The sequence below is a fragment of the Hoplias malabaricus genome, chromosome 8 (genome assembly GCF_029633855.1).
Source record: "Hoplias malabaricus isolate fHopMal1 chromosome 8, fHopMal1.hap1, whole genome shotgun sequence".
Lineage (NCBI taxonomy): Eukaryota > Metazoa > Chordata > Actinopteri > Characiformes > Erythrinidae > Hoplias > Hoplias malabaricus.
The window spans coordinates 29851822-29865737 of record NC_089807.1 but is presented as its reverse complement, the minus strand read 5'-3'; the positions used below and the strand labels follow the sequence as shown (position 1 = coordinate 29865737).

At 40.0% G+C, this 13916-nt stretch overlaps 1 protein-coding gene across 1 annotated transcript; it reads right to left on the bottom strand.

The window, feature by feature from the left end:
- Window positions 1-10441: 10441 nt before the first annotated feature.
- Window positions 10442-13051, bottom strand: prr18 (proline rich 18). The gene has a single exon (XM_066679174.1). The coding sequence runs from the start codon at window positions 12791-12793 to the stop codon at window positions 12041-12043; it is 753 nt and encodes a 250-aa protein (XP_066535271.1). The 5' UTR covers window positions 12794-13051; the 3' UTR covers window positions 10442-12040.
- Window positions 13052-13916: the final 865 nt, after the last annotated feature.

Here is a 13916-nt window from a genome sequence, read left to right as displayed (position 1 = left end):
CAACAACAAAATCTTTGAATAAGCGTCGCAGTCTAATGTTGATTCTACATCACTTTTGAACCCTGATTTAATGCTGAATCATTTGCAATTCTAACAAAAACTCAACAGAAATTCAATACTATTTCAACCTCTTAAATATGTATTACTACAGTAAAATATGATAACCAACTGGTAAATCAATGTTAAATCAAACTTTATCTACAGCAAGGATAATGTTAAAAATCAAAATTAAGGCAAAAAGATGAAAAGAGATTTTTTCAAATATAGCAATTTTATTTATCATCAGAAATCTCAAGAAGGAGGGCGGCAAGGTGACGCAGCAGGTAGTGTCGCTGTCACACAGCTCGAGGGTCCTGCGGTTGTCCGTTTGAGCCCCACTCCCCTTGTCCATGTGGATTTCCTCCAGGTGCTCCGGTTTCGTCCCACAGTCCAAAATCACACATTGGAAGGTGGATTGGTGACTCAAAAGTCATGAGGCATGTCCGAAGGCATGAGTGTGTGAGGGAATATGTGAATGTGTCTTGCCCTGCAAAGAACTGGTGCCCCCTCCGGGGTGTGTTCCACCTTGTGCCCAGTGATTCTGGGTAGGCTCCGGACCCACCGTGACCCTGAACTGGATAAGCAGTTAGAGACAATGACTGAATGAATGAATCTCAAGAAGTGTCTGGTTGCACAATCTCTGCCTCATATGCACCACCAGCCTACACATGATGTCAGTGCACTCTCTGCAATGGAAACTGAATTACGTGTCCTGGTGAGGAAAGACTACACTGATTTAAGCAGTGTATTGTCTGGTGTAAAATTAAATAAGTCTCAAAGAAACCAACATTTGGTACATGGATATGAAAATTACACACAATAAACTTAGTTTAGTCCAGTATGGATTTCATTAATGAAACAGGTATAAAATGAACTACCACAAGTAATTCCTATCACTCTGATAAGCAAAGGCAAACCACGTACTGCTGAGTTAAAAGACTGACACTGAATGGACGTTAGCTTTCTCAAATTGAATGTCAAGCGTACAAGCTCAAGAAATACATACATTACATGATAATAATGGAATAAAATAGTGATTATGGTATCTTAAAAAAACATGATGATAAGGTTACTGGGTCTGTTTTATTAGCAGGAGCAGCAAGCTACAGCTCTGCTGCATGAGGCACATGGAATTTCTTCATGTCATCATGTATAGCACCAGAAATTGTTGGAGGAGAAGGAAAAAAGTGTAGCCTGCCCTCACAAGGCCTGGGAATAGTGTCCGATGGTGAGTGCCTGGTGACCAGGCAGCCCACATATACTCAGCTGAGCTCAGCCCAAAAAGGCAACTTGGTTAGATTATGTGGGCCCACCACCTGCCAAATACAGATTAGGGGTGCGGTGTAATGCCCATTGGGCACACAGCAGGGGCAAAAGGGGTGAGGTGGGGCAGAGCTGGTGTGGGAGTTTGAGATATACCAGCTAGATATAGTTGGGCTCACCTCTACACACAGTGCGGGCTCTGAAACCAGACTCCTCGATAGGGGTTGGTCTCTCTTCTATTCAGAAGTTGTATAGGGCACTGGGCGGGTGTGGGGATACTCACAGGTCCCCAGCTGGCAGCTGTGCAGTTGGAGTTTGTCCTGGTAAACGAGAGGGTCACCGCAATGTGGCTTCGGCTCGCAGAGAGGAAAACTCTGACTGTTGTGTGTGCTTATCCACCCAACAGCAGTTCAGAGTATTCTGCCTATTTAGGTAGTAAGTAGAGTCCTGGAGAAGATTCCATGCACTGACTCTATGGTTTTGCTGAGGGACTTCAATGCTCATGTTGGCAATGACTGGGAAACCTGGAGAGGAGTGATTGGAGGAATGGCCTGACTGATCTGAACCCGAGCAGTGTGATGTTATTGGACTTAGGTTCTAGTCATGGTTTGTTCATAAGGAACACCATGTTAAAACACAAGTTTGCTCATAAGTGTACTTGGTACCACATCATGTTGGGCCATAGGTCAATGATCAAATTTTGTGGTCGCGTGGGCTCAGGAGGACGCATATCTCCTATTTCTTGATGTTGCTCTTCTGGCTTCTTTGCACAGAGGCCTCCAGCGTTCACTTGAGTGGTTTGCAGCTGAGTGTGAAGCAGTCGGTATACAGATCTTCACCTCCAAGTCTGAAGCCATGCCACTTCTTTTGCAAACAGATGACATGGTCCCTTCAGGTAGGGGGTGAGAACCTAGCCCAAGTGAAGGAGTTCAAGTATCTTGGGGTCTTGTTCACAAGTGATGGGAAAAGGGATTGTTAGGTGCAGGAAGTATCTACAGTAATGTGGTCACTGTACTGGACCATCATGGTAAAGAGAGAACTGAGCCATAAAGCAAAGCTCTCAATTTAATAGTCAGTCTACGTACCCACTCTCATTTATGTGCATGAGCTCTGGGTAATGACCAAAAGAACAAAATAGTGGATACAAGTGGCTGAAATGAGTTTTCTTCAATGGGTTGCTGGGCGTACTCTCCATGATCAGATGATGAGCTTGGAGTAGAGTCACTGCTCCTACACGTTGAGAGGAGCCATTTGAGGTGGTTCGGGCATCTGTTAAGGATGCCCCCTGGATGGGATGCCAGGCACGTCCAACTGAAAGGAGGCCCAGGAGTAGACCTATGACATACTGGAGGGATTTTATCTCCCAGCTGGCCTGGGAATGCCTAGGGATCCCCCAGGAGAAACTGGTGGAAGTTGAAGGGGACAGAGATGCCTGGGCTTCTTTGCTCACTCTCTTGCCACCATAACCAATAAATATGTGTGTGTGTGTGTGTGTGTCTTCAAAGATAGATGATAACAGACATGTTGTGATTGCTGGTAGGAACAGATTGAGATAGGCCCTGTGTAAAGCTCTGGATTTGCATAAGATATTTTATTTATTAAAAGTTTCTTTTCACCATTCTGTCCTTATTTCGCTTTTTAAAATAGTCCTTGCTATAGATAAAGTAGGGTTGATTTAACATATTTTACTGCAGTAATATGTTTTTAAAAGGTTGAAATAGTATTGTGGATAATTGGTTACAAATAATGAATGAATGAAATAGTATTGTATTGAAATATAATATTTTTGTAAGAATTTTTAATTTAATTATTAATTCAGGGTAAAATATGATAGGGGCGGCACGGTGGGGCAGCAGGTTGTGTTGCAGTCACGCAGCTACAGGGACCTGAAGGTTGAGGGTCCAAGTCCCGCTCCGGGTGACTGTCTGTGAGGAGTTGGTGTGTTCTCCTCAAAAACACACGTTGGTAGGTGGATTGGCTACTCCAAAGTGTCCAATGTGAGTGTGAGTGAGTGTGTGTGTTGCCCTGTGAAGAACTGGCGCCCCCTCCACGGTGTATTCCCGCCTTGTGCCCAATGATTCCAGGTAGGCTCTGGACCCACTGTGACCCTGAACTGGATAAGCGGTTACAGACAATGAATGAATGGATGAATAAATGAATGAAAATATGATGTGGAATCAACATCAGACAGCACTTCAACAGTGATTCAATGACTGATTGTTTTCTGGGTAATCATTTAATTTATAATAAAGATGTTTTATAAAAGTGAGTGCTAGATCCTAAATTTAATCACAATTTAAATTAGTCACAGGACAAAAAAAATATAATTTTTTTCCCGTCAATTGTTCAGTCTTATTCTGATTTTCAAAAACCAAGCGAAAACAGAACATAATTTACTATGAAATCCTGCTGAAGGAGAAATATAATTTGTTTTACTTGTGACCTTTTGATCCTGGCATGTGTTTCTATATTTCTGCTTGGGATTTATGGCATTATTATTATTATTATACAATATATATAACCATTTTTAAAACTACACACTATATACCAATAGAATTGCACAATAATTATTTTCATACCTGAATGAATTCACTTTAATAATTGAATGGAGTGGACTGGAATGCAAGTGGAGGGGACAGAACACCACACACTTACAACTGTGGTAGGTTTTGCATGGCCAATAGACTTACCAATATGTGGTTTTTGGACTGTGAGAGGAAACCCAAGCACCCAGAGGAAACTCAGTCAGACACAGGAAGCGACAGACGGTCTTCCAAGGTGGGGCACTGAACCCATACCAGGACCCTGGAGCTGTGTGACACAACACTACCTGTATTACACCACTGTGACACCTTAAAACAATGATTATTAGGAGTTTTTATGAATTCCGAATTAAAGCAGTCCAAGTGTTCTTACATTGTATTAAAACATAATTTTTTTATTTTAAAATGTCTATAAAAGCAAGAAGAATCTCTTCTCATAAGCACTTATATATATATATATATATATATATATATATATTTTTTTTTTTTTTTTTTCATTAATGAATGGCTATACTAACATTTGTCCAGTAGATGGCAACATAGAAATATTTATTCCGAAATACCTGAAACTTTTGAAAATCTTTTGAAGATCTGAAAAAATGGGACTAAAAAAATAAAATTAATGTAGGGTCCTGTTCAATCCTACACATTATTGAATGCTACAGCTGGGTATTTAAAAATAATATCATGATCATTTTATCCCACCTTAACAAATTAAAATGAAATAACCATGTGCTGCTTTTGAAAAAGCACTTATAAACTAAACTTCTAAAATCTAAAACATTCATGATAATAAAAAAAGCAAACATTTTTGTTGAATGTAAGACACGCTATTGTCCTTTTAATTTACTATTAGGAGCTCAGAACATAAAATGATATAAAACATAAATAAATTAATTTTGCTACATAGCTTTTGAAAAATGTGCCTGTGATGACTGTGCTAATTCTTAGACAGCTGGGTCCAAAAGGATTTCGACTATTAATTAACGAGTGATTTAATATTGGGGGTCTGAGTGCTATAAAGGGCAGATGAACAATTTGACTAGAGGATGTTTGATTGGTACCTGACTGAACAGATTTTTTAATGTAGTCAGAATCAGCAGCTGTAGCGACAATGCAGAACAGCTTTCTTGGTTTTTCTTGCCTACAGCTTCTTGGTCTGCATCACAGCTTTATCAGTGTGGCCTATTTTCGAGGGAAAAAAGAAAAAAAAATGCCACATATAAGCTGGTTAAGTAACAAGAGGCATCTGACTTCCTGCCTCCCGCCCTAACCCATTAGTTAGTAATCGCTTTGATTGGCCATGAACAGGCCAGTAATCATGCTCAAATTGCCCAGACATGGTGTTCACACAGACGTCAAGAAAGGGCCAATTTCCCTTCTTTCAACCTGTGAAGGAAAGACTGAGAAAGAAAGTGTTCTGTCGTGCTCTTCTCCACGTCAGTTTCTTTTAGCTTCCCAGAAAACAATTCCACAAGGCTGCTTAGAACACACAATAGCACCCCCATACCCTCCACCCCCCGTAGAATGCTCCTGTTGTTATGTAATACTGCTGCTTACAATGCAGCAACAGATCATGAGTTGTCCTTGGGGTCAGCAGGGGCAGCAACAGCCATCTCCTAACCATAGCTGCCACAAAAGATCTTTTGCATAAAATGCATGCCTACAGTTATAAATGTGACAGAGTGTACCAGATGGCTTAGAATAAGGCAATCAACTGATCTTATAAATAACAGATTATATGGAAATCTGCTTGCCTCGAAAACAGTCACATATAAAAAAATGTACTAATAATAAGCAGAATGTGAGATCAGGCCAATAAAGACCCAGAAGGGTTATGAATTTAAAATGAACAGTGTTTGGATCCAGAAAATCTGACACAAATAGCAATAGCTTTTCACCTACGCTGGTGCCAAGAAAAGCTGTTTTTTTGTTTTTTGTGTCAGCATTTTATCACACTTCAAAATTAAGCATCCTCAAACAGAAGCCTCACGTGTGTGTACACTGTAAACCTGAATAATTTAGCTGAACTCAAAAAATTGATGGCAATCAGTTATTAATTATTAAGTTCCTTAACTCCAATATCAGAAGTATGCATCTACATTTACTATAAGTGTCTACTATTTTATTGGTACTCTGGTACTCAGTACTATTAAGTAACATTAACCAATCTAACAATTAAATAAATAAATAAATAAATAAATATATAAATAAATAAATTCATGGACTATGGACACAGCCAGTCCACCTGCCAGATTTTGGACTGTGGGAGAACACACCAAACTCTTCAAGACAGTGCCCAATGTGGTCCTGTTGTCCACATGAAATTCCCTAAAAGCAGTGAAACCCAGACCATCCACCATCTTGGCTGAAAATTGCTTTGTACTGGTTCTACATCATGCCACATTTAGGTTTAGTTAATTCTATCATATATAGCTATTTTGACCACACACAGGACCTTGCTAAATCAAAACTTTACAGTTTCACAAACTCAAAAAGAAGAAATTATTGAAATTGTTGATGAAGCTTTACACTGTTATGTTTAAGTTGAGCTTGAATGGCTTTTGTGATCCAGAACTAATCATCCAGTGATAGTACCTCACCTCACTAAGTTACAATCCATAGTAATAATATTTATAACTTCAAAAATGAGGGAAATGTTTTAGAATCAGTTTGTGTAAATGAGAACTTAGTACAGTGATGCTGCAACAGATGCAATGTGTTCTCTTTTTGTAGGACTTAACTAGAGATTATATGTAAATTGATACATATGCTTGGTGCTGCAGGGTTTTGGGAAACTAAACAAAGAACTGTTCTTGGAGCCCTAGACAAAGAAATGAAATATAGCTAGATGTTCCCTATATTGTCTTTGTACATGTCCTCTTAGAACTTTGGTTCATCACCCTTGGAACAGAACAGCCACGGTAACATTTTGTGCAGCCCAGGCTAGTTTCCAGTTTAATTTTACAAGCATCCTTTACAAGCACAGGTTTCATACTGCACACTGACCACTTCCAAGAATAGTTTCCCATTTAACAGACTGCAGGACACTGGACCACACAAAACAGATTTGAAGCTATTCAAGAAGTAGCTGGACTTCCTTCTTTGGGTTTCCAAGGTAACATCCCTTCATAAGTGACTGTGGTCTCTAATTCTTTGTTTGGATGTGGTGAGGGCTGTGTATTTGTTTGGTAAAATCCCATGAACTTAATGATATTGGACTGCCCTCTATGCTCAAACAACTAGCATCAACCAACTAGAATTTCATGCTGGTCTGGGGCTTTTTATGTTGCTGACTGGTATCTCAGCATGCAAAATGGCAAGGCATATTAGCTTAAATTTTATTAGATACTCAGAAATATTTGTATTAAAATGTCAAAGCCGATAGCCTCGTTTGTTACTCAGTTATTGTCTCATATAACAGCAAAACTTTATTTGTAGTTACTGAATAATTTGTTTGAAAGGCAAATTTTCAAAAAACTGAACAATAGAAATAGAATAATCATTTTATTCAAGGTCCCAAAGGAAAAATAGTACATATAAATAAAATAAAATAAATATGATGTATCAATTATCCAAGTTGTTCTGCATTCTAGACCAGTATAATTGCCAATTAAGAATTACTATGGGCACTCATAGTACTCAAGAAAATATGCACACATCCTCTTTGCTGAGGATGTGTGCATTACAGTATTAATACATTACAGTAAAAAAAATCCTGTGCAGATTTAAGCAAATCTTTATGCAAAATTTCTGTATTTTTACATCTCTATGTTAAACTTGGCAAATAAATAGAAATAGGACAAAAATATTGTATTAAGGTTTGGTCACTCGAGAATATTTACTCATTTTTACTTAGAAATTCAAAAAGACAAGCAATTTCTCCTTTCTCCAAACTGACTGTAAAAAGACTGTATATAGGTTACTACACAAGAAGGTTGCAGTAGATCTTCTTATTAAGAAAGCAAACAGACTCCATCGGTGTCTGCTTTGTTCTCCTCAGGAAAAAAAAGACAGCCGGCTGGCAGCACCTGAATGTCTACAATCCCATATTTCACTGAGCCATCCTGTTTAGGAAGTCTGGGCTTTGTAGACACTCACAAAGGACATTAAAAAAACAGGCATTTATCAGTTTCATTACCACAGCAATGTATATGTTATAAAAGGGTCATGTAGATATCTTGTCTCTAAGCAACATAAAGATGGGGTCATGAGTGATTTGGGCAATGGCTTGACCATATTCACCATTAATCATTTCTGCACTCTGAGAGGAAAGCATGAGAACAAGGTCAGTTACTAGACCACGCATTACCAACACCAGTGATTATGAAACAGAAGTAATATCAAACAGAAGTAATAAAATACGAAGAATGGGGTTGGAACAAAACTGAATGTGTGAAAAGATGAAGTGACCACTGGAAAAAAAAGTTTAGATGGTAGACAGAGAGAAAGAGAGTATTGCTGGTTGTAACCTAGGTGACCATTTCACCACTCATTTGTTTGTACTTTTTCCATTCCAGTTCATCTCTGCTGAAAGACTGGAACACAACAGTATTGAGCTTTTGAGTCTGCTGATGATGTAAGCCAATTGAACAGACCCTCACTCTCCACAGCTGCTACCCCACACAGAGAGTCCCTGTGAATGGCTCCATAGTACGAGGTGTTCACATTTGAACACAAAATGAATCACACCAACTAGGAAATGTGTGGACCAGTTGTGCAGGCATTGGTGGGAACAATATGACAAATGAGGGTTCGCACAGAAGAAGGTTTATGCAACAGTTCCATACAAGTACGCATGGTGTTCTCAGGAATTGATGGGTGGGGGTCTAGAAGCTGACACGGCTGTGACCTCACACTAAGACACTTTTCTTCATCACAGTTATTTTTTTGCATTGCTATGGTGATTAAATACACTATTGCATTCGAGTAGATCTCAGGCAATGCTTACAGAGGTGTATCTGTAGTACTTCATAGTAAAAATGCATTCTCAGTGCAAGTCATGGCCCCCACATTGGGAACTGCTGTTTTTACTGATTATATCTGTCACTTTTATATACACTACGTTTATATACACTACATGGCCAATCATTTGTGGATGCCTGTTCATCAACAGTTCTTCTATAATTGAATATAACTCTGTTCCTCCAAAAGGAATCCACACCTGAGATTGGAACCTTACTGTGAGGATTTGTTGGTATTCAGCAAAAAAAAAGAGTGATGTCAGTTACTGATTTGGCATGATGTGTAGTGAATCATTAAATTAATTCCAACTAACTTCTAAAAAGGTTTGGATGGTACTCCATCACAGCAGAGAACGCAACTTTATGTCTCTCTAGGCCACATTTGGCACCAAGCCTGGTGACCTTCAGCTCTTGGGCAGCTGCTTCAATGTGTCTAGGAGTTTTTCAAATGTTTTTTCAAACTGTTTCATTCATTCATTCATTCACTGTCTATAACCGCTTATCCAATTCAGGGTCACGGTGGGTCCGGAGCACACACACCTATAGACACTCTTGAGTAGCCAATCCACCTACAAATGTGTGTTCCCACACAGACACAGGGAGAACACACCAAACTCCTCACCCAGAGGAGTATGTGTGTGTGTGTATATATATATATACACACATTAATAACAGTAAGTTCAAAATGCAAAAATACTTCATATTATTCATATTTCAACAGCGCTAGCTTCAGTAGTAAGGGTAAGTATCAAAACAGGTAGCTTTTCAAATTGTAAAATTGCAGTTAAGTATCCTGGTGTAAATTAATCAATATCTATTTATAAAAGCACATAACTTTTCAATTCAGAAGGTACAAAAAATGTTAATAGTGTGGGGAAAGAGATAGAGTCAAAAATATCTTATATTTTTAACATCATGCTGTTAAAAGCTGTTCTGGTAAAGATAAAACACTTAAAGCCCTCAGACCCATGCCATAATATATCAACAAATACAAATTTGACCAGCATCTATTTCTAATCTGTATGTCAAGTTGTTAAGTCTAAACTTGTCAATCTGTATACCAGATCGTACTGAAAACAGACTATCTGCTCGATTCAGGTGATGTAAATTTAATCAACCTTTACTCTCACATCAAGTGTATGCTGAGGAGCATGTTGCCATGGAGACCGTAGCTCGAGCTTCAGTGCTCTTTCATACAGCTTCAGCTTATTTTGATTTCCTTTAAACTTTAAAGCCCATGGGAACATCAACAGCGCTCCACATATGAAAATAGCATTGAGCCTTCATGTAGCAGGTTATTCGCAATGATCACTATGCGCTTTTATTCTGAAGAAGCAAAAAAATGTCTTGTTCAAACGGTCTTCCAAACCCCAACACAAAACTAATTAAAGACTAACCGAGGCAAGCCCAAACATCTCCATTGAGACGTTTAGTGAAGTCTATTTCCAGTGTCTTTAAATATGTAGAAAGTGGCCAGTGAGCATTTAACTCTATAACAGCGTCCCACTGGAGCAAAGACCAAATAAACGAGTGGTGTTTCTCCAGTCAACAAACCCCTGTGTACACCTTCACACGTTTCCATAGAAACTGCTTTCGGAATTCTAACGAGAAAAGAAAACAAAACCTCAAGATATTTTTATGCTTTATTTCTTATAAACCTTTAAAAATGACAGTATATCGAACACAAACCAAATACAGTTTAAGGTTTTAAAATAAATACTGTACAAAGCTGCTTTCTTTAAACACATTTCGTACGTGTCACACACAACTCGTGTTTTCCTTTTTTTGTCAGATATCGCTGTCTTTGAGTCTTTTTTTCTGGCACAAAGAAAGTGAACGCTTATTGGTTGCCACTTAGCTTCGTCGTCCAATCAGTGTCACGCGCTTCCATTCACCGTCAAACCAGGTTGAGGCGCGCGAGCCTGTTCGAGACCCGTACTGAGTCGGACCTGAGTGCATAAAGAGGCGAGAGCTAGAACTGCTCGATTCCAGAAGAGTCGATTTAATGTGATGGGAATCAATGGAGTCGAGTCGCCATTTTTTCCTTGATTCCAAACAGCACAATGTTGGAGATTTGGCAAAACGATTACATACAACATGAAATGCTTAAACATGGTTCACAAACCTTTTACGGAATAGCTTTCCAGGACAATTCCATGAATGATGCAGGCTTCATCTAATGTCAAATTAACTTAATGCATTGCCAATACCCTTTTAACATTAAAATCCATTGTACAATCCATAACCCAGACTAAGTAAAATACTAAAATATGCTAACATTAATGCCAATGTGTTTATTAGCATTCAACCTACAAAAGTATGGTAGGTCACATTAGCAGCTAATATTAAAAATTAAAAGTGCAACGAGCATGTCAAATTATGCAATTGTGGCGATTTAATAGGCAAAATTTTAAATCACCTTTAACTAACTGAATATTTCCAGGAAAAATCTATTTTACCCTCAAATTCTGGAAATACTATGATATAAATTCTTAGCTCTTCCAAGATGTGGGGACCCTAATACATTTATAAATTGCTGAATAATTGACTAAGGTTCTCTTGCATCTTATCTTCATGTGTTCAGATTTTTATGCTGTTAAAACTCAAGTTGTCATAGAGCGTAATATGACACTTTGGAGAGCCAAAACTGTCTAGATTATTATAATTAACTCGAGCAAATTACACCGTATCTGATGTTTATATCTGAGCCTTCATGTGGCAATACTCATTGTTCCAAAGCCAAGTTTTAAACTTTTTCCAAAATAAAAACAGTCTGACACATGGTTATAAACATTGGAGAAGTGGGCACGCTGCGTAGAATGCAATAACAGAGAATCTAATTCTCCACCTTTTAACGCCTCTGTATAGAATCGAGTCAAACTTCTGAGTCGACTCTCAAAGATCCGAATCAGACAACCGACTCTCTGGAATCGACCCCCATCTCTAGCAAGTGCAAAAGAGAAATAAAAACTGAACAACAGTTCGGCATCCATCGCTGCGTGTGGAGAAGAAAATGAGTCACAGAGAGAAGTAACGGAGCCGTATGAGGCTGAAACGGGCTTTTCGTTCGAGTTTGTAGATCCTCCATTATTATCTAACAAACTGCGGCAACATTTAAGATGAAGCTGTGAATGTGACTCCATCTTTAGCCGTTTCCAGCAGGCTACACCTGCACTACGCGCTGAAATCGTGTCCCTGTGGAGCTGGTCGTCTCAGTGATACCGCTGGGGATCAGCAGCTCTTGAGATGCGGCAGCGCCGAGAGTTTATCCACTTTACTGAAGGCGGCGGCGCTCTCCACGCCCTTTAGCCACTCTTTACATTTTCTCACCACGGTTTCGTCTACATCTCCGTCCTCCTCCTCGTACTCCACGTCGTCGTACTTGTGCTGCTCGTTAAGGAGTGAGATCTTCACGATTGCGCTGATGTCGGCGGGTCCCTCCGGAGGCCTGGCGGCCGGCGCCGACCCCCGAGAACCGCCCTGAGGTCGCTTTGAGGGGAAAACCCGGCGGTGTCTGAAGTCCGCGGAGCCGCAGCATTTCTGCTGCTTGGCGAGCATCTGTTTCTCCAGGTTCCGTTTCTGGAGGACGAGCACGGCCTCGGGGGTGAGGCTGAGGGAGAAGCGCAGCTCCCCTGAGCTCGAGCGCTGCTCGCTCTCACACGAGCCGCTCACCGGCTTCACACCATTCCAGGACGAGCCCTTCATCTTACCGTCTGCCTCCGGGAGCGGGGCCGCACTCTCTGCCGAAAATTTAGCCGCCTGTTGATGCTGTAGCTGTTGTTGTTTTCGTCCCAGCTGCTTCAGGTTTGCCGAGGGCCAGGACGTGGACAGTTTACCGCTGTCCTGCTCGGCGTCCTCTTTCTCCGCCCTTGTTTTTTGTTTGTGTCCGAGCAGAGACGGCGGAGGGACGGCGCTGGAGCTCGGCTTCTTTTTCCTAAAGAGTTCCTTCCCCGGAGAATGCAGGTTTATAGGCGGAAAGGGCATCTTATAGACCACAAGACACCTGCGTGTAAAATAAATCGTAAGCCAGCGGTCAGTTCGTTAATTCACCTTGAAAATCGTCCATTCATGTCACCGAGTCAAATGTGTCTCCGCGAAACCCCCTCACCGTCTCCACTGAAATCTCACACAGAAACGCGCGCAACCGAAAATTTATAGAGTCAGTAGAGAGGGGCGGGGTATACGATCTCCTCTGTCCAATGGCAGAGGGGCAATCTACCAAAATGACATCACCAGCTAAATGGGCGTGAAAAAGGTAGTGATGCGATTAATTTTTAACATATAAGAGAAAACAGAATGACTTTAGATCAAGCATCTCTCAGTCAAAAGCCAAGTTCAAAATTTTAATTAAAAAAAAAAAAAATTAAATTCAGAATATGCTTCATCACTATTTGCAAATTCTCCAGTCAGTTTTCATTTTTGAAACCAATATAATGTGTTTACAAAGCTACATTTAACTGTAAATTTAAATGTCATTAAATCTCTAAAAAAATAATATGCTTGAATTTCTTACCTTCTCTGCTCATGGCAAAGGAATCTGGAGATTTTAGACAACGGAAATAAGTCAGAACATTGAAAAGCAGGAACTGAAATTAGGATATTGCTCTATTCCTGCTCCATAGGTGGGTAATATTGACTTACGTTTGCTGTTTCAGATCACTTAAGATTAGGGTGACACACAAAACATGGGAATTTTTTTTAATTCACCCGAGAAGTTACATTTACGTTTCGGCATAGCTGCTCCATATGAGGGTAGGTACATGAGCTTTGCCTGACGTAAACAAGGACTACTGACATGCAAACTGACCAATTAAATGTTTACAGAGAAGGTTATCGACCAATAACGGTAGCTCTACAGTGAGAACGTCCAATCAGAAGATTTTAGGCTACTTCACCACGCCCCCTTCTCACTCAAGCGAACCAAACGGAGTAGGGGAGGGCGGGACTAGTTTGTGAACTACACACTTCTCGAAATTCTATGTAAGCTCTAGAAAAACAAAATCCCGGACGTTTGTGAAATTCAGCCCGGACATTTTTTTTAATCTAAAAAAGAGGACATGTCCAGGTAAAAGAGGACGTCTGGTCACCCTACTTAAGATGGAAATGA